The 18473-nt window shown below is 59.9% G+C and overlaps 2 protein-coding genes across 3 annotated transcripts; one reads left to right on the top strand and one right to left on the bottom strand.

Annotated features, from left to right (window-relative positions):
- Positions 1-660: 660 nt before the first annotated feature.
- On the top strand, positions 661-4824 carry NAGK (N-acetylglucosamine kinase). 2 transcript variants are annotated; one of them, XM_068189250.1, is made up of 10 exons: positions 661-734; positions 1034-1118; positions 1896-1994; positions 2077-2218; positions 2567-2677; positions 2761-2873; positions 3699-3786; positions 4266-4363; positions 4455-4533; positions 4612-4824. In XM_068189250.1, the coding sequence occupies exons 1-10, from the start codon at positions 706-708 to the stop codon at positions 4794-4796; spliced, it is 1029 nt and encodes a 342-aa protein (XP_068045351.1). In that variant the 5' UTR covers positions 661-705; the 3' UTR covers positions 4797-4824. The 2 variants fall into 2 exon arrangements, with proteins under 2 accessions (XP_068045351.1, XP_068045352.1); XM_068189251.1 differs by lacking the exon at positions 4455-4533 and having other exon boundaries at positions 662-734; positions 4612-4818.
- A 2283-nt stretch (positions 4825-7107) lies between these two features.
- On the bottom strand, positions 7108-13532 carry PAIP2B (poly(A) binding protein interacting protein 2B). The gene is made up of 4 exons (XM_068189148.1): positions 13416-13532; positions 11380-11534; positions 9012-9188; positions 7108-8496 (listed from the first exon to the last, which is right to left on the bottom strand). Exons 2-4 carry the CDS (start codon positions 11521-11523, stop codon positions 8440-8442), a joined length of 378 nt encoding a protein of 125 aa, XP_068045249.1. The 5' UTR covers positions 11524-11534; positions 13416-13532; the 3' UTR covers positions 7108-8439.
- Between the last annotated feature and the right edge of the window lie 4941 nt (positions 13533-18473).

Raw genomic sequence — 18473 nt, 5'->3', positions numbered from 1 at the left:
CTCTGTCCCGGGTGGGAACGGGGGATTCGGGGGGTTTGTCATAGGTGGGAACGGGGGGAATTGGGGGATTTGTCACGAGTGGGTTTGGGGGGATTTGGGGGATTTGCCACTGGTGGGATTTGGGGGAATTTGGGGGATTTGCCACGGGTGGGTTTTGGGGGAATTTGGGGGATTTGTCACGGGTGGGTACGGGGCATTTGGGGTATTTGTGCTGGGTGGGTTTTGGGGGGATGTGGGGGATTTGTGCCGGGTGGGTTTTAGAGGGATGTGGGGGATTTGTGCCGGGTGGGTTTTGGGGGGATGTGGGGGATTTGTCACGGATGGATAGGGCGGGATTTGGGGGATGTACCCCAGCCCGGAGCCCCACACGCGTGGGGCAGTGTCCTGAGCGTGTCCGTGGGGCCAGCAGCGCCCCGTGCGTGGGGCCGTGTCGCGGGTGCGGTCCCGGTGCCACCGCGGGGGCCCCGGGGCGGGAGGGGGCGGAGCCAATGGGGGAGGCGTGGTCATACACAGAGATGACGCTACTCTTTGCCCATATATGGAGATGGGCGTGTCTGTGGGTGGAGCCACGCGGGCGGGCGCGTCCATGGGTCGCGGCCGCTGGTGGGCGTGGCCGCGATCCATACACAGAAGTGGGCGGATCCCTGATCTGGCCCCGCCCCGGGGCGTGTCCGGGCGCGGGGGGCGGGGCCAGTGGCGGCCGCGATGGCGTCGCTGTTCGGCGGCGTGGAGGGGTGAGGGGCGCGGCGCGGGCGGGGGGGCTCCGGGGGCTCCGCACCCCCATCCCCATCGCCCCGCCCGGGTACCCCCAAACCGAGGAGGGGCCGGGGGGCCGCAGCCGATGGAGGGGGGCTCGCACCCCGGACCGGCTCCTGCCCCCCGGGTGGGGGTCAGCACCCCCCATTTCAGGGCCCCCCGAGTGACCCCAAGGGGAGATGGGAGCCGGGGCGGGGGCGCTCAGCGGGGTCCCCCCGCTCGGGGGGATGGGGGGACAGTGGGGTGGCGCTGGCAGTGTCCCCCCCTCTCTCCGCAGCGGGGGCACCCACTCCAGGGTGGTGCTGGTGTCCGGGGATGGCCAAATCCTGGCCGAGACCGAGGGGCCCTGCACCAACCACTGGGTGAGCTGGGGGACAGCCCTGTCCCCAGCCCGGGGTGGGACACGGGGACGGGACAGCGGGGAGGGGGTTTGGGACACGGGGACAGGGGATATGGAGCTGGGTTTGGGACATGGAGCGGGATTTGGGACATGGAGCTGAGTGTGGGACATGGAGCGGGGTATGGGACACGGAGCAGGGTGTGGGACATGGAGCGGGGTATGGGACACGGAGCGGGGTATGGGACACGGAGCAGGGTGTGGGACATGGAGTGGAGTTCGGGACAAGGAGTAGGATGTAGGACACAGAGCAGGGTTTGGGACACAGAGCAGGCTGTGGGACATGGAGTGGGGTTTGGGACACAGCTGGGTTTGGGACACTGAGTGGGATATGGGACACAGAGTGGGATATGGGACATGGAGCTGGGTTTGGGACATGGGGTGGGATGTGGGACATGGAGCAGGGTTTGAGACAATGAGTGGGATATGGGACACGGAGCTGGGTTTGGGATATGGAGTGGGATGTGGGTCACTGAGTGGGATACAGGACACTGAGTGGGATATGGGACACAGAGCGGGGTTTGGGACACAGAGCTGGGTTTGGGACATGGAGATACGGGATATGGAGCAGAGTTTGGGACACGTAGTGTCCCTGTTTCTGGTTGTCCCCAAACTCACAGACACTGGGGTGGGACGCAACCACTGCAGGCGGTGCCACGCTGTCCCCATGCCCAAAAACCCGCGTGGGACCCCGTGGGATGGCACCTCGGTGGCCTCAGGGTGTCCCCTGGCCGTGTCACAGCTCATCGGCTCCGAGAAGTGCCTGGAGAGGATCGAGCGCATGGTCAGCGAGGCCAAGAGCAAAGCGGGCGCCGACCCCCAGGTGCCCCTGCGCTCGCTGGTGAGCCCCCCGCGCCGTCCCCGGGCCCCGTGCCACCCCGCCGGGTGCCAGCGCGGGGGTGACGGTGGCCCGGGTGCGGCAGGGGCTGTCGCTGAGCGGAGGGGACCAGCAGGACGCCGTGGAGAAGCTGACGGAGGAGCTGCAGCGCCGCTTCCCGCACCTGAGCCAGAGCTACCTCATCACCACCGACGCCGTGGGGGCCATGGCCACGGCCACTGACCACGGTGGGCTCTGGCCCTGTCCCCTTGGCCCTGTCCCTGTCCCCCTTGTCCATGTCCCCCTTGTCCCCGTCACCCTTTTCCCTGTCCCCATTGTCCCTGTCACCTGTTTGTCCCTGCCTCCCTTGTCCCTGTCCCCATTGTCCCTGTCCCCCTTTTCCCTGCCACACATTTGTCCCTGTCCCCATTGTCCCTGTCTCCCTGGTCCCTGCCCCATTGTCCCTGTCCCCATTGTCCCCGTCACCCCCTTGTCCCCGTCACCCTTTTCCCATCGCCATCCCCCTTGTCCCTGGTGGCTGGGATGGCGCTGGTGACAGCGGGCACCGTGCCAGCCGCGCGGGTGTCACCCCGCAGGTGGCATCGTGCTGATCTCGGGCACGGGCTCCAACTGCAAACTCATCAACCCCGACGGCTCCGAGACCGGCTGCGGCGGCTGGGGGCACATGATGGGGGACGAGGGCTCCGGTGAGCCCGGGGACACCGGGGAGGGGTGACCCCGCTGCTGGCCCCATTGCTGACCCCATTCCCGACCCCATTACCCGTCCCAGCGTACTGGATCGCGCACCAGGCCGTGAAGACGGTCTTCGACTGCCTGGACAACCTGGAGGCGCCGCCCCACGACGTCGGCTACGTCCGGCAGGCCATGCTCGACTACTTCCAGGTGCTGCGGGGCTTCTGGGGTTCCTGGGGGGATTTGGGATGGGTACTGGGGTCTTGGGGGACTTTGGGATGGGTGTCAAGGTCCTGGAAGGGTTTTGGGATGGGTATTGGATGTCTTCGGGGGGTTGGGATGGGTTTTGGGGTTCTTGGGGGGCTTTGGGATGGGTCTTGGGGGGTTGGGATGGGTTTTGAGGGTCTGGGATGGGTATGTTGGGGAAGTTTTGGGATGGGTGTTGGGATCTTGAGGGGATTTGGGATGGGTGTCAAGGTCCTGGAAGGGTTTTGGGATGGGTATTGGGTGTCTTGGGGAGGTTGGGATGGGTTTTGGAGTTCTTTGGGGGCTTTGGGATGGGTTTTGGGGTTCTTGGCGGGGGGGGTTTGCGACAGGTTTTGAGGGATCTGGGATGGGCGTCAGGGTGTTGGGGGAGTTTTGGGATGGGTCTTGGGGTGTTGAGGGGATTTGGGATGGGTTTTGGGGTTCTGGGAGGGCTTTGGGATGGGTATCGGGGTCTTGGGATGAGTGTTGGGGTCCTAGAGGGGCTTTGGGATGGGTGTCAAGGTCCTGGGGGAGTTTGGGATGAGTATCAGGTCCTAGAAGGGTTTTGGGATGGGTATTGGTATCCAGGGGTGGCCCTGGACCGTGTTTTGGGGTCCTGGGGGGCTCAGGGCTGTGTTTTGGGGTCCTGAGGGTCTCAGGGCCGTGTTTTGGGGTCCTGGGGGGCTCAGGGCCGTGTGCCAGGATCCGGGGTCACTCCCAGCTGTACCCGGGAATGTTGGGGTGCCCGGGGGGGGTCCCCAGAGCTCACCCCTGGCCCCGACCCCGCAGATCTCGGACAGGATGGGGCTCCTGACCCACCTCTACCGCACCTTCGAGAAGTCCAAATTTGCGGGATTTTGCCAGAAACTGGCGGAGGGTAGGGAGACCCCTTCCCAGGGAATGACCCCATTGTCCCTGTCCCCATTTGTCCCTATCCCGTTTGTCCCCGTCCCCATTGTCCCTGTCTCCTTTTCCCTGCCCCCTTGTCCCTGTCCCCTTTATCCCTGCCACCCTTGTCCCTGTTCCTGTTTGTCCCTGTCCCCCTTATCCCTGTCCCCATATCCCTGCCCCCCTTGTCCTTGTTCCCATTGTCCCTGTCACCTTATTGCTGTCCCCTTGTCCCTGTCCTCGTCCCCGACCCCTTATCCCTGTCCTCCTTGTCCCTGCTCCCCTTATCCCTGTCTCCTTATCCCTGTCCCCTTGTCCCTCCCGCTGCCACTCCCCGCTCTCTGCCCCGGCCGCCCCTTGGCCCCGAGCACCCTCTGCCCTCCTCGTGGTGGCGACACCCAGGTGCCACTCCCGGCGGTGGCACAGAGGGCGGTGTCCCACGTCCCTGTGGGTGCCACCCCCACCCAGGCGCCCAGCTCGGTGACCCGCTCTGCTGCCACATCTTCACCAAGGCGGGCGAGGTGCTGGCGCGCCACGTGGTCGCCGTGCTGCCCAAAATCCACCAGGTGAGGCCACACCCGTCGGCGGTGCCACCACGGTGCCCGCCGGGTGTCCCCACCGCCGCGGTGGTGGCCTCTGAGCGTCCCCACCCCGCAGAGCCTGTTCGTGGGCGAGCTGGGGCTGCCCATCGTGTGCGTGGGCTCGGTGTGGAACAGCTGGGAGCGCCTGCGGACGGGTGAGCGCGGCGGGGCCGGCCGCGGCTTCTCGGGCTCCGTCGTTGGCGCGGCCCGTGACGCGGCCCCGGTGTTTGCAGGGTTCGTCCGGGTGCTGGAGCGGGCGCGGGACGAGGCTCCCGGGGCGTTCTGCAGGTTCAGCCTGCTGCGGCTGAAGCGCTCCTCGGCGCTGGGGGGAGCGCGGCTGGGAGCCCGGAGCGTGGGGACGGCGCTGCCGCTGGATCGCGCCGGGAACGTGGACGTGTTCTACACGCACGTGTTCTGAGCCCAGAAACGGCGGCGGCGCCCCAGAAATGCCCCCGGGAAAGAGGGGGAGCGGCCGCGGGAGGGATGGGGGTGTTTGTGGGGTCTGTGGGGTTTGAGGTTCCGCAATAAAACGGTTGCACTGGCCCAGGGGAGTGGGAATGGGGATGGGAGTGTGGGAATGGGATGGGAATGGGAATGGGGTGGGAATGGGGATGGGGTGGGAATGGGGATGGGAGGAGGGGGTGGGAATGGGAGAGTAGGAATGGGGTGGGAATGGGGCAGGAATGAGGATGGGAATAGGGATAGGAGAGTGGGAGTGGGGTGGGAATGAGAGAGTGGGAGTGGGAATGGGGTGGAAATGGGGTGGGGGCATGGGAATGGGGTGGGAGTGGGGCTGGATGGGAGCAGGAGTGAGGGGATGGGAATGGGGCAGGATGGGGATGGGAGGGTGGGAATGGGGTGGGATAGGGATGGGAGAGTGGGAATGGGAGAGTGGAGTGGGGAAGGATAGGGATGGAGCAGGATGGGAAGGGGGCAGGAGAGGGAATGGGATAGGGATTGGGATTGAGATTGGAAATGGGAATGGAAATGAGAATGAGATAGAGAATGGGAACGGGATTGGGATTGGAAATGGGATTCGGAATGGGAACAGGATTCAGAATGGGAATGGGAACGGGATTGGGAATGGGAACGGGTTTGGAATGGGATTGGGAATGGGGATGGGAGTGGGGTGCTGCGCCTGCCAGCACAGGCAGGGAGGGCTCTGCATCCAAGGAAAAATAGAAAGGAGGAAATCCCAAGGATATGGATCAGGGATGACATCCATGACCTGGGAATGGACGTGGAGCTGCTGGAGCAGCTTTTGGGGGGATTCCCACATAAAAGGGGAAACAAAAAAAGGGAAAAAATCCCTTTTGGGTTCTTTTTACCAGGAACCAAATTGCCCAGAAAGGTGAAAGTGCTGGAAAATCCTCTGTGAGCTTTTCCAGGAGGGAAATTCCCAAGCAGAGGCACCTCAGGCTCCAAACTGGGAATGACTGGGATCACTGGGAGAGGCGGGCGGCCAAACCCGCTCACGGAGACCCTGCAGTTTTCCAAGGAAAACTCCGGCCCCGCTCCCTTCCAAAAAAAGTTTATTTGGGATAACGCCTCATCCGAAATTTACAGCATTGGGGGGGTGGGGAAGGTAGGGAATTGGGGGAGAAATCCAAGGAAAACCTGAAAAAAAGAGGAGGGGAAAATGTGGAATTGCTCCAGGGGATGGATCCCATCCTGCCCAGGCAAAAACGGCCCCAAATAGGGTTTGTAGGGTGGCATTTCCATAGGGCCGCTGCTTCCAGAGGGGCTGGGAAAAGCGGGAAGTGCCGGGAATTCCATGAGCTCAGCTCTGTTCACGCTCCAGCGGCCCCGACTCCGCTGATCCGTGAACTGCTTCGCTCAGGGAATGGGAATTTTCACGGATGAGCAGCAGGAACGGGGCTGATGGTGCTGCTTTCCCAGGATTCCCCAGCCCAGCAACTCCCACCTTCCCTGGAAAAGGGAGCTGGAAAGCTCCTGGCTTCTCTGGTTTGGGATTCCCAACCCTGAGAAGGTCCCGTTTTCCAGGGATAGGGTTTTGTAACCCTGGGAGGCTCCTGCTTTCCCTGGACAGGGATTCCCAACCCCAGGGAGCTCCTATTTTTCCTCTGTAGGGATTTCCAATCCCAGAAAGTTCCTGATATCTCTGGATAGACATTCGCAGTCACAAAACGTTCCTGATTTCCCTGGATAGAGATTCCCAACCCCAAGGAACTCCGGATTTCCTTGGATACGGATTTCTGACCTTGGAAAGCTTCCACTTTTCCTGGATAGGGATTCCCAATCCCAAAAAGTTCCTGATTTCCCTGGATAGGAATTCCCAATCCCAAGGAACGTTCCTGGTTTCCTTGGATATGGATTTCCAATCCCAAAACATTCCTGATTTCCCTGGATGGGACTTCTGGCCCCGAGGAGCTCCTGCTCTCCTTGGACAGGGATTTCCAATCCCAAAAATTTCTAATTTCCTTGGATAGGGATTCCCAACCCCAAGGAACTCCAGATTTCCTTGGATAGGGATTTCTGTCCTTGGGAAGCTTCCACTTTCCCTGGAGAGGGATTTCCAATCCCAAAACCTTGCTGATTTCCCTGGATAGCGTTTCTGACACTGGGAAGTTCCTGATTTCCTTGGACAGGGATTTCCAATTCCAAAAAGTTCCTGATTTCCCTGGACAGGGATTTCTGGCGCCGAGGAACTCCTGATTTCCTTGGATAGGGACTTCCAATCCCAAAACATTCCTGATTTCTCTGGATAGGGATTCCTGACCCCAAGGAGCTCCCATTTTCCCTGGATAGGGATTCTCAGTCCCAAGGAGCTCCTGATTTCCTTGGATAGGGATTTCTGACCTTGGGAAGCTCCCACTTTCCCTGGAGAGGGATTTTCAATCCCAAAACATCCCTGATTTCCCTGGATAGGGTTTCTGACCTTTGAAAGCTCCTGCTCTCCCTGGACAGGGATTTACAATCCCAAAAAGTTCCTGATTTCCTTGGACAGGAATTTCCAATCCCAAAAAGTTCCTGATTTCCCTGGACAGGGATTTCTGGCCTCGAGGAGCTCCTGCTCTCCTTGGACAGGGATTTCCAATCCCAAAAAGTTCCTGATTTCCTTGGATAGGGATTCCCAATCCCAAGGAGGTTCTGATTTTATTGGATAGGGATTCCCAATCCCAAGGAGCTCCTGATTTCCCTGGATAGGGATTCCCAATCCCAAGGAGTTCCTGATTTCCCTAGACAGAGATTCCCAATCCCAAGGAGCTCCTGATTTCCTTGAATTTCTGAGCCTTTTAAAACCTTGGGACTTAGGGAGCTGCAGCTCCCATGGATGGGGAAGGAAATTCCCAGGATCAAAATGGAGCGGGAGACACGGATCCCGCTCCAGGATCCTTGGAAAAGGGATCAGCACCAGGATATTCCCACCACATCCCAAAATATCCCTCATCCCAACAGAGGATCCCTCTCCTCTCTGCCAGGAATTCAGTTTTCCTTGGATTTTCACCCATGAGGAATTAGGGCTGTAGTGTTGGATGAACTAAGGAATTTTTTAAGGGGAAGAGGAATTTGGGGAAATCCAGGTTTCCCTAAAAACCTCTGGAATTGGCAGGATCCCCCTGCTCAGCTTCCATATGGAGGAATTTCGGGAACCCTTCACTTCCAGCAGGAAAAATCCCATTCCAGAAAAATCAGGGGAAATCCCATTCCAAAAGACCAGGGAAAATCCAGTGCAGCTCCCAACCCTAAAAATCCTCTGGAAGCAGGAAAACCTGATTTTCCCATGATTGATTTCCCATTATTTTTCCACTATTTTCCCGTGTTTTTTCCGTGATTTTCCCATGATTGATTTCCCATGATTTTTCCATGATTTTCCTCAAGATTTTCCCGCTGGCGGGGTCACCACAAATCCCAGGAAGCCAAAAACTGCCAAGAGAAAGTGAGGAAAAGCCAGGAAAAAAAAAAAACAGGGAAAACCAGAAGTACTTGGAGCTGGAGCAGATCCCGGTGCTAAAGCCGCTCCGGGCTCTTCCCATGTCCCAACTTTTCCCTGGAGCAGGGAATCAGTCTCTGGCCAGGCCATTCCCGAATTTCCAAGGTCAGTATTTCACTCCAGGAACAAATTCCTTGGCATCTGGATTCAAGTTGCTTTTGCTCTGGAAAAAGGATGGGAATGGGATTTGTCAGTGTTGGGAATTCCAGGGATTTCCCACATCCCAGGGAATTCCCAGATTTCTGGGATGGGTCAAGGGCTGGATTTGGAATATCTGGGGTTTCTGTGGGAAGTGGGATCGTGTGGAGAGCGAATTTATGGAATTGTGGAATGGTTGGGGTGGGAAGAGGTCTTTAAATCCCATCCCATCCCAATCCCATCCCAATCCAAATACTCCAGGTGGATCCAACCTGGCCTCTGACAATTCCAGGGATCATGGGGCAATTCCAAGGATGGGACGATTCCAGGGATTGGTCAATTTCAAGGATCGGCCAATTCCAGGGACAGAATTCCAGGGATGGGACAATTTCAAAGATGGGACAATTCCAGGGACAGGAGAATTCCAAGGATAGGACAATTTCAGGGATTGGTCAATTCCAGGGAAATGAGAATTCCAAGGATGGGACAAATCCAAGGACGGGACAATTCCAGAGATGGGACAATTCCAGGGATCCTCACCAGGATGTCCTCAGATCCGTGTCCGTCGCCCACGGAGAGGCCATGGAGCTGCTGCTGGAGCTGCCCCATTCCCTGCGGGAGATCCCGCGCCGGGATGAACCAATCCTGGTCCTCCTCCTCCAGCATCTCCTGGAAGCAGCGATCCAGGAACTCCTGCTCCTGCAGCTCCTCCTCCACCTGCCCGGAGACATTCCGTGGGAAAGAGATCCCGGGATTTTCCATGGGAAGAACCTGCAGCTCCAAGGAGCTCATTCATGGAATTCTTGAGGTTGGAAAAGCCCTTGGAGATCCTTTCTGTCCCCAAGTGCCACATCCACTAAATCCCGCCGGGAATGGGGATTCCAGCTCTTCTCCAAGAGGAATATTCCCAATTTTTATTCCCTTTCATTCCGTCGCCATTCCCAAATCCCGATTCCCACCCAGCTCCCCCTGGCTGGGAATTGTAGAGCTCCGGAAGGTCCCTGAGCCTCCTTTTTTCCCAGGAATTCCAGGAATTGCTCCAGGAATGGTGGATGTGACCCCAGAGCTTTCCCAGCCTGGAATTCCTGGAGCTGCCCAGGCAGGGATTTGGAAGCAGAGGATAGGGTTGGGAATCACAGCTGCTCCCATTTTCCTGGCTTTTTTTTTGGATTTAGGAGACTCCAAGAGGAGCCAATCCTCAAAATTTTGATCAACAAAATGTTGGGGAAAGCCTGAGCTTTTCCAAGTTCACCTGGAAGATCCAGGGAATTCTCAGAGTTCCTAAAGGGGCTCCAGGACGGGGGACAAGGGATGGAGAGACAGGACACAGGGAATGGCTTCCCACTGGAAAACTGGAATTTAGCTGGGATTTGGGAAGGAATTCCTGCAGAGAAATCGGGATCTAAAATCAAAATATCGCAGGAATGTTGGCTCATGCCGGCAGGAGGACAGTTATCCCAGGATTCTGCACATCCAGGTGAACATTCCCTGTTTTCCAGTCTCAATGTTTCCCTCAGCTCCACCCTGTGCTGGATCCATGGGAAAAGAATTTCAGGATTCTTGGGAAAGGGATTTCAGGTTCCATGGAAAATTGGATTTCTGGATCCTTGGGAAAGGAATTTCTGGATCCATGAGAAAGGAATTTCTGGATCCATAGGAAATTGAATTTATGGGTCCATGGAAATTTCCAGATCCATGGAAAATTAGATTTCTGGATCCTTGGGAAATGAATTTCCAGATCCATGGGAAAGGAATTTCTGGATCCATGGGAAAGGGCTGGAAAAGCACCTGGAGTGCTCCATCCCATTGGATGGATGCCCCAGATCTCAGCTGGAAAATCCAGGGAAGCCACATGGCTTTGGAAAATTCAGGAAGAAGGGAAAACTCTGGAGGAAAACCCAGCTCCAAATCCCAGAGCAACCCCAAAGTCATGGAATGGGAATGTAGGAATTCCCTTTTCCCAGCCTTCCTGGACACCCTGGAGATGGGAATTGGTGCCTGGGAATGTTTTAGGGAAGGGAGGAGTATCCAGGGAAAAGCTCCGTCGTCTCCCAGGTGTCTCCAGCTCCTGGAATAACCTGGGAGCCTCCAGGGAATGTCCTGGGATTGGGATGAGGATCCAAAGCTCTCCCAGGTTGTTATTCCCAAATTCCAGAGCTGTTTCAGTCCCAGCACAACATTCCAGGAACTGCCCGCTCCAGAAATTCCCTGAAATCTGGGATTTCACCCCAAACTGGGATCACCCAAATTCCAGGGGGTGATCCTGAGGAAAGGGAAGGAGAATCCCAAAAACTCGGGAGAAGGGAATGGTGATGCCACCACCCCTCAGGAAGGAGCAAAGGGAATTTTTTCCAGCTTTTTTCCAGCTTTTCCAGGCAGATCCAAGGCCCTGCCCTGAGCCACCTTTTCCCAACAAAGCACAACATTCCTAGATCGTTTTCCCTAAGGATACACACGGAACTGGGAATCACTCCCAGGCTGAACCTAAATCCCAAGAATTCCTGGGTGTGGAATTCTCTGGGAATCAATTCCAGGATGAAATCTGCACTGAATCCCAGGAATTCCTGGATGTGGGAATCTCTGGGAATCACCCCAGGCTGATCCCAAATCCCAGGAATTCCTGGATGTGGGAATCTCTGTGATCACCCCCAGGCAGAAATCAAATCCCAAGAATTCCCAGCTGTGGGAATCTCTGGGAATCCCCCGAGGCTGATCCCAAATCCCAAGAATTCCTGGATATGGGAATGTCTGGGAATCACCCCAGGCAGAAATCTGCCCCGAATCCCAGGAATTCCTGGATGTGGGAATCTCTGGGAATTCCTGGATGTGGAATTCTCTGGGAATCACCCCCAGGCTGAAATCTGCCCTGTTCCCGAATCCTGAGAATTCCAGGCTGTGGGAATCTCACCTGCCGGTTGAAGTCCTCTTCGTTCTCCATCCACATGTACTCGGCAAAGGGGTTGTTCTCCTTCTCCTCGTGCCCATTCCCAACCGGATCCTCCTTGGATTTGGGATTGGACGCCGTGGTGCTGGCCAGCTCGGAGCCATTCATCCTTAGGGACTCTGGGATGAGGGAATTTGGGAATGAGGGAGGTGCTGGAGATCCCGGATCCCACGGTCGCCGTGGGATTCCAGCATGGGAAGAAGTGGGTTTGATCCTGGTGGGATTTTCCAGGTCTAATGATCCTAAAATCCATCCTGGGTATTGGGAATCCATCAGAAACCATTCCAAAAAATCCATTAATCCATGAATCCATGGAACCATCCTTCCATGGATCCATCAATTCATGGATCCATCCATCCATGGATCCATCCATCTACCAATCCATGGATCCACCAATCCATGGATCCACCAATCCATGGTTCCATCAATTCATTGATCTATCCATCCACCAATCCATGGATCCATTGATCCATCCAGCCACCAATCCATGGATCCACCAATCCATGGTTACATCAATCCATCAATTCAATCAATTCATGGATCCATCCATCCACCAATCCATGGATCCATGGATCCCTCCACCCACAGATCCAAGGGAATCAATCCCTCCCGCCATCATTCCATCAATCCATGGATCTCTCCATCCCTCCATCCATCCACGCCTGGGTTATCCTGGAAAAGGATCTTTCTCAACCCCAAAAATGCCAAAGTTTGGAAAGTTTTTCAAGTTTGGGAATGGAGGATGAGATCAGGGATGTTGGGAGAGCTGGGAACGTTCCCCTGGAGAAGGGAAAAATCCAGGGAATGCTCAGAGTCCCTGAAGGGGCTCCAGGAGAGCTGGAGAGGGACTGGGGACAAGGGACAGAGGGACAGGACCCAGGGAATGGCTCCCACTGGGAAAGGGGAGATTGGGCTGGGATCTTGGCAAGGAATTCCTGGCTGGGAGGGTGGGCAGGGGCTGGGCTGGAATTCCCAGAGAATCCCTGGGTGCCAAGGCCAGCTTGGATCCACCTGGGATGGTGGAAAACGTCCCTGGATGGGATTTAAGGTTTTTTCCAGCCCCAAAGTATTCCAGGATTCCATGGGAACCCCAAATTCCCCAAATGTGGATGTCTGCAGGATAACGCTCCAAATCCCACAGTTTTCATCCGGAGTTTTTATCCCAAACACCCCATGGAACATGGGAGAGCCTTTCCCAAATCCCGGGATCTGGGACCTGGACACCCAGTCTGGTGTCCCCACCTGGCCCTGCAGGCTGGGCAGGCATGGAAAATATCCCAAATATCCCATGGGAATGGGGCAGAAATATCCCAAATATCCCATGGGCATGGGGCAGAATCATCCCAAATATCCCAAATCCCAAATATCCAATGGGAACAGGGCAGGAATATCCCAAATCCCGGCTGGAGGGGGAATTTGGGGCAGAGACCTCCCCCAAATGTGAGTGAGCACGGGCTGGGGATCCATGGGGAATTGGGGGTGCCTGACCCTATGGAGTTGGAACGGGAACGGGATTGGGAACAGGACTGGGAATGGGAATAGGGAGCGGGATTGGGAAAGGGAACAGGAACGGGAATAGGGACAGGAATGGGATTGGGAATGGATTTGGGAATGGGATTGGGACAAGGAACAGGAATGGGAATGGGATTGGGAACAGGGATGGGAAGGGGAACGGGATTGGGAATGGGCATAGGATTGAGAATGGGAACGGGATCGGGGACGGGGTGCAGCAGCCGATCCCGGCCCACAGCGGGCGGACCGCGGCGGCTGTTTCGGGATGCCGGGATGCCGTTCCCGGGGGTGCCGCGCCAGGAGCCCGAGCGGGGCCCGGCAGGGCCTCAGCGCCACCCGGAGCCCGCGGGACAGCGGGGCCTGCTCGGGCCCGGAGCCCCCCGTGGCCCCGGCGGTCCCGCGGGCCGGTGCCCCCCGTGGCGCCGGGCCGCGCTGCCGCCGCTGCCCCGCCGCGCCCCGGCGGAGCCGCCCCCGGGTCCCCCCGGTACCTCGGGCCCGGCCGGTGCCGCTCCGCGCCCTCCGCCGCCGCCAGGCCCCGCCCCTCCCGCCGCGGACACGCCCGCGCCTCCCATTGGCCAGCACCGCCACGTGGCCCCGCCCCTCGGCGTTCTGGTTGGGCGGCGCGGATAGAAAGCGCGTTGCTGTTGCGCCGCTCGGTTGTCAATCATGCGTTAGCCCCACCCGCCGAGCGGCGCTCCGGATTGGCTGCCGCCGGCGGCTCTGATTGGCTGAGGGCACGCGTCTCCCACGTGGGGCGGACGGGCAGAGCGCGGGAGGCGGGGCCACGCGCGATGTAAATAACACGGAGCGCCCCGCCCCCGGCTGGAGAGTGATTGACGGGCGCTTCTGCCAATGGGGAGAGGCGTCACAAATCCGCCCCGCCGAGAGGGCGCGTTGGTAGAAGCACGCTGATTGGCTGGAAGATGTAAACACAGGGAGGGGGCGGAGCGGTCACGTGGCCTGCGGGTGGTTACCGGGGGGGGGGTCCCCAATTTTGGGGGGGGGGAGGGGCAGAGGTGTGACACCCCCCCGTGTTGGGGACACCGTGACGGGGGGACCCGGCCCCGCACCCCCGAATTGGGGTCAGGAACGAGGGGAGATCGGGACCTGCAGTTTTGGGGTCAGGAATGAGGGGGGGCCCCGCACCCCCAGTTTTGGGGTCAGCAACGAGGGTTTCTCCAGCCCTGCACCCCCAAAGTGGGGTCAGGAATGAGGGGGGGCCCGCACCCCCAGTTTTAGGGTCAGGAACGGGGTGGATCCAGCCCCGCACCCCCAAATTGGGGTCAGGAACGGGAGGGGTCCAGCCCTGCAGTTTTGGGGTCAGGAGCGGGGGGGATCCAGGCCCGCACCCCCAGTTTTGGGGACACCGCCGGTGGGTGGGATTTCCCCAGCCCCGCACCCCCAAACTGGGCAGGGCAGCGGGGGGGGGGGGGGGGAGGGTGGGAGGACCCCAAATTTTGGGGCCACCTCCAAGTGGGGTCCCCCGGCCCTAAACCCCCCAAAGGGGGGGTCTCCGTTGTGCACCCGCACTTTTGGGGTCGCTTCACCCAACCCCGCACCCCAATAACGGCCAGACCCATTTTGGGGGGGTCCCATCCCCGCACCCGCGTTCCCGGGGCCCCCCCCGGCCGCTCCAGCGCCGCCTCCCCGCGGTGACGATCCCGATCCCGATCCCAAAGATCCCGATCCCAAAGATCCCGATCCCGCTCCCCGCGATGCCGGCGGGCGGCGGCGCCTCCTCCGCGCCCCCCCAAAATCGGGGTCCCCGGCCCCCCCTGGACCCCCTGGGACGGTGAGTGCCCCGCACCCCCCCCTCGCGGGGGTCCCCAAATCCCCCCGCGCGGTTTGGGGCGGGTTTGGGGCTTTCCCAGCCTCACGTTGGCACCGCCGGATCCCGAATTTTGGGGAGACGCAGCCGCGCACCCCCGGATTTGGGATTGGGGTCCCGCCCGGCCGGGGGAGAGGGGGACACCCCCGGGAGGAGCCCATGGCAGAAAAGGGGGAGCCAAAATGTCCCCCCAGCCCTGGGCGTGACCCCAAAACCATTCCCTGCTCCGGGCTGGGATTTTTGGGGTGCGGGGAGCAGTTTTGGGGTCTCCTGGGGGATTCACCCCTTGGCGTGACCCCAAACCCATTCCCCGCTCCGGGCTGGGACTTTTGGGGTGCGGGGAGCTGTTTTGGGGTCTCTGTGTCCTGGGGGATTTCCTGAAAGCTCCATGAGCACTTTTGGGGTGCGGGGAGCTGGTTTGGGGTCTCTGTGTCCTGGGGGATTTCCTGAAAGCTCCATGAGCACTTTTGGGGTGCGGGGAGCTGTTTTGGGGTCTCTGTGCCCTGGGGGATTCCCTGGAGAGGGATTTCCCCCATGGAGGCTCCGTGCGCAGTTTCGGGGTCTCCTGGAGGATTCCCTGGAGAGTCTGTGCACAGTTTTGGGGTGCGGGGAGCAGTTTTGGGGTCTCCTGTGGGATTCACCCGTTGGTGTGACCCCAAACCCATTCCCTGCTCCAGGCTGGGATTTTTGGGGTGCGGGGAGCAGTTTTGGGGTTTCTGTGCCCTGAGGATGCCCTGGACGCTCCATGGGCAGTTTTGGGGTGCAGGGAGCAGTTTTGGGGTCTCCTGGAGGATTCCCTGGAGAGTCTGTGCACAGTTTTGGGGTGCGGGGAGCACTTTTGGGGTCACCCAGGGCTGCCGCTGCCACGGGGCCACCCCGAGGAGCCTTTGGGGTTTGTCCGCTCCCCACACGTGGGGCCCTGCCCCGGCCAGTCCCCCCAGTTCGGGGCGGGATGGGGACAATTCCCGCGGGAGCCTGGGGACAAAGGGGGGGTCGGATGGAGGGCGGTGTCCCCACTTTTGTCCCCAAGGCCAGCAGTGTCCCCAGGAGCTATTTCCGTCCCCGTGCCCTCAGCGGGTGCTAATCCCAAAAACACGGGGGACAAACACGACAAAGTGTCCCCAGGCAGCAGGAGGTGACAATCCCCGTCCTCGTGTCACCGTCATCAACTCGGGCCACCCAGAACGCGACACCTCGGGGACAAGTGACCTCCCGCGGGGCGGCTGCTGGCTCCTTGTATGGTTGGGGACAGCGGTGTCACCAGACGGGACAGAAATAGCGCGGGGCCGGTCCCGGGCGAGGCTGGGGGGACAAGGGGGTGGCACCAAGGTGCTGGGGACACTCCGGGGGGACCGCGGTGGCCCTGGGGGGGCACGGGATGTCGTCCTTGGGGACAGATGTCCTGTGGGGTTTGGGGGGTTTGGGGGTGTGACCCCATGGGGTGGCGCGGGCGGGATCTGCGGGGTGGGAGGGGACAGGAGGGGACAGGAGAGCCCCGCAAGGTCACCGAGGGCCACCGAGTTAGGCCGGGAATGTCACCGACACACGGGCACGCAGCCGGCGGTGACAGGAATGTCACACAGCGGCTGGGCTGGCACCGCACGTGGGCCCGGCCACGGGGACAGCGACAGCGGCTGGCTGTCCCCAACAGGGACACCGGGCTGGCTGTCCCCTGTCCCCAACAGGAACACCGGGCTGGCTGTCCCCTGTCCCCAACAGGGACACCGGGCTGGCTGTCCCCTGTCCCCAACACTGACACGGGGCTCGCTGTCCCCTGTCCCCTGTCCCCAGCAGTGACACGGGGCTGGCTGTCCCCTGTCCCCTGTCCCCTCAGTGACACGGGGCTGGCTGTCCCCTGTCCCCAGCGGTGACACGGGGCTGGCTGTCCCCTGTCCCCTGTCCCCAGCGGTGACACGGGGCTGGCTGTCCCCTGTCCCCAACAGTGACACCGGGCTGGCTGTCCCCTGTCCCCAACACTGACACGGGGCTCGCTGTCCCCTGTCCCCAGCGGTGACACGGGGCTGGCTGTCCCCTGTCCCCAGCGGTGACACGGGGCTGGCTGTCCCCTGTCCTGTCCCCAGCAGTGACACGGGGCTGGCTGTCCCCTGTCCCCAGCGGTGACACGGGGCTGGCTGTCCCCTGTCCTGTCCCCAGCGGTGACACGGGGCTGGCTGTCCCCTGTCCTGTCCCCAGCAGTGACACGGGGCTGGCTGTCCCCTGTCCCCAGCGGTGACACGGGGCTGGCTGTCCCCTGTCCCCAGCGGTGACACGGGGCTGGCTGTCCCCTGTCCTGTCCCCAGCGGTGACACGGGGCTGGCTGTCCCCTGTCCTGTCCCCAGCGGTGACACGGGGCTGGCTGTCCCCTGTCCCCTGTCCCCAGCGGTGACACGGGGCTGGCTGTCCCCTGTCCTGTCCCCAGCGGTGACACGGGGCTGGCTGTCCCCTGTCCTGTCCCCAGCAGTGACACGGGGCTGGCTGTCCCCTGTCCCCAGCGGTGACACGGGGCTGGCTGTCCCCTGTCCTGTCCCCAGCGGTGACACGGGGCTGGCTGTCCCCTGTCCTGTCCCCAGCAGTGACACGGGGCTGGCTGTCCCCTGTCCCCAGCGGTGACACGGGGCTGGCTGTCCCCTGTCCCCAGCGGTGACACGGGGCTGGCTGTCCCCTGTCCTGTCCCCAGCGGTGACACGGGGCTGGCTGTCCCCTGTCCCCTGTCCCCAGCGGTGACACGGGGCTGGCTGTCCCCTGTCCTGTCCCCAGCGGTGACACGGGGCTGGCTGTCCCCTGTCCTGTCCCCAGCGGTGACACGGGGCTGGCTGTCCCCGCCCCGGCGCCGCTGTCGCGCAGCGCGGTCCCCCCGGGGCTGGTGGCCCCATCTGCTGTCACACCTTGGGGACAGCGCTGAGAGCACAGCGACCCCCGCGGCTGGCCCGGAGCCACCTGATGAGTTAATGACTTAATGAGTTAATGACTTAATGAGTTAATGACTTAACTGGGGCCAGCAGCTGCCGAGAGCCTCCAGCGCCACCATTACCCCGAGGCCACCACATGTCCCCAGGTGCCACCACGCCCCAGGGACCGGGACTCCGGCCTGGCCTGGGCAGCTGCGGCAGGGCTGGAAAAGCTTTTCCAGGAGGAGAATTCCCAATGTCCCAGCTGAACCCCCCTGCAGATCCCAAATCCACCCCACAGATCTCCTTTTGTCCTGCCCCAGCTCCCTGAGCTTCTCCTGCTGCTCCACATCCCCCAAATCCCCTCCTTTTCTGGCTGCACCCCCAAAATCTTCCCCTCAGCCCCCGAAATCCTTGTGGGATGCAGGATGTAGGGCGAGTTCAGGGCTGAGCTGGGCTCCCAGGTTTGGGATTTGCTCACATTTCCAGATTTGGGGTTTTTTGCGGGATTTATTTTGATATCCCATTCCCCCCCCAGTAAAAGCAATTTGGGATTTCTCAAAAACCCTAAAAGAGCAAAATTTCTTGTGCCCATCCTTTAATTTAAACATTTACCATAATTCCTTCCATTCTTTCATTTAAATTCCTTAATTTCCCGAATTTCTTTGATTTAAAGTGACCAAAAGCAATTCCCCTGATTCTGGGGCTCACCCCAAAAGCTGCTTTGGGTTCACCACGGATTTTCCCTCCCAAATCCTTTTCATCAGGAAGGATCCCCAGGCTGGAACTGGCAAAGCCAGCCCCAAATCCATGGGAATTGGATGCAGGGA

This window comes from Anomalospiza imberbis, chromosome 4 (genome assembly GCF_031753505.1).
Source record: "Anomalospiza imberbis isolate Cuckoo-Finch-1a 21T00152 chromosome 4, ASM3175350v1, whole genome shotgun sequence".
Lineage (NCBI taxonomy): Eukaryota > Metazoa > Chordata > Aves > Passeriformes > Viduidae > Anomalospiza > Anomalospiza imberbis.
This window is presented reverse-complemented; position numbering and strand designations above follow the sequence as displayed.

Coding starts and splice junctions, on each gene's coding strand:
- NAGK (XM_068189250.1), top strand. CDS start 706: ATGGCGTCGCTGTTCGGCGGCGTGGAGGG. Junction 1,119..1,895: donor GGCCCTGCACCAACCACTGG/GTGAGCTGGGGG, acceptor GCCGTGTCACAG/CTCATCGGCTCCGAGAAGTG. Junction 2,874..3,698: donor CCATGCTCGACTACTTCCAG/GTGCTGCGGGGC, acceptor CCGACCCCGCAG/ATCTCGGACAGGATGGGGCT.
- PAIP2B (XM_068189148.1), bottom strand. CDS start 11,523: ATGAATGGCTCCGAGCTGGCCAGCACCACGGCGTCCAATCCCAAATCC. Junction 9,189..11,379: donor AAGAGGACTTCAACCGGCAG/GTGAGATTCCCA, acceptor GTCTCCGGGCAG/GTGGAGGAGGAGCTGCAGGA. Junction 8,497..9,011: donor ACGGATCTGAGGACATCCTG/GTGAGGATCCCT, acceptor TCCTTTTTCCAG/AGCAAAAGCAACTTGAATCC.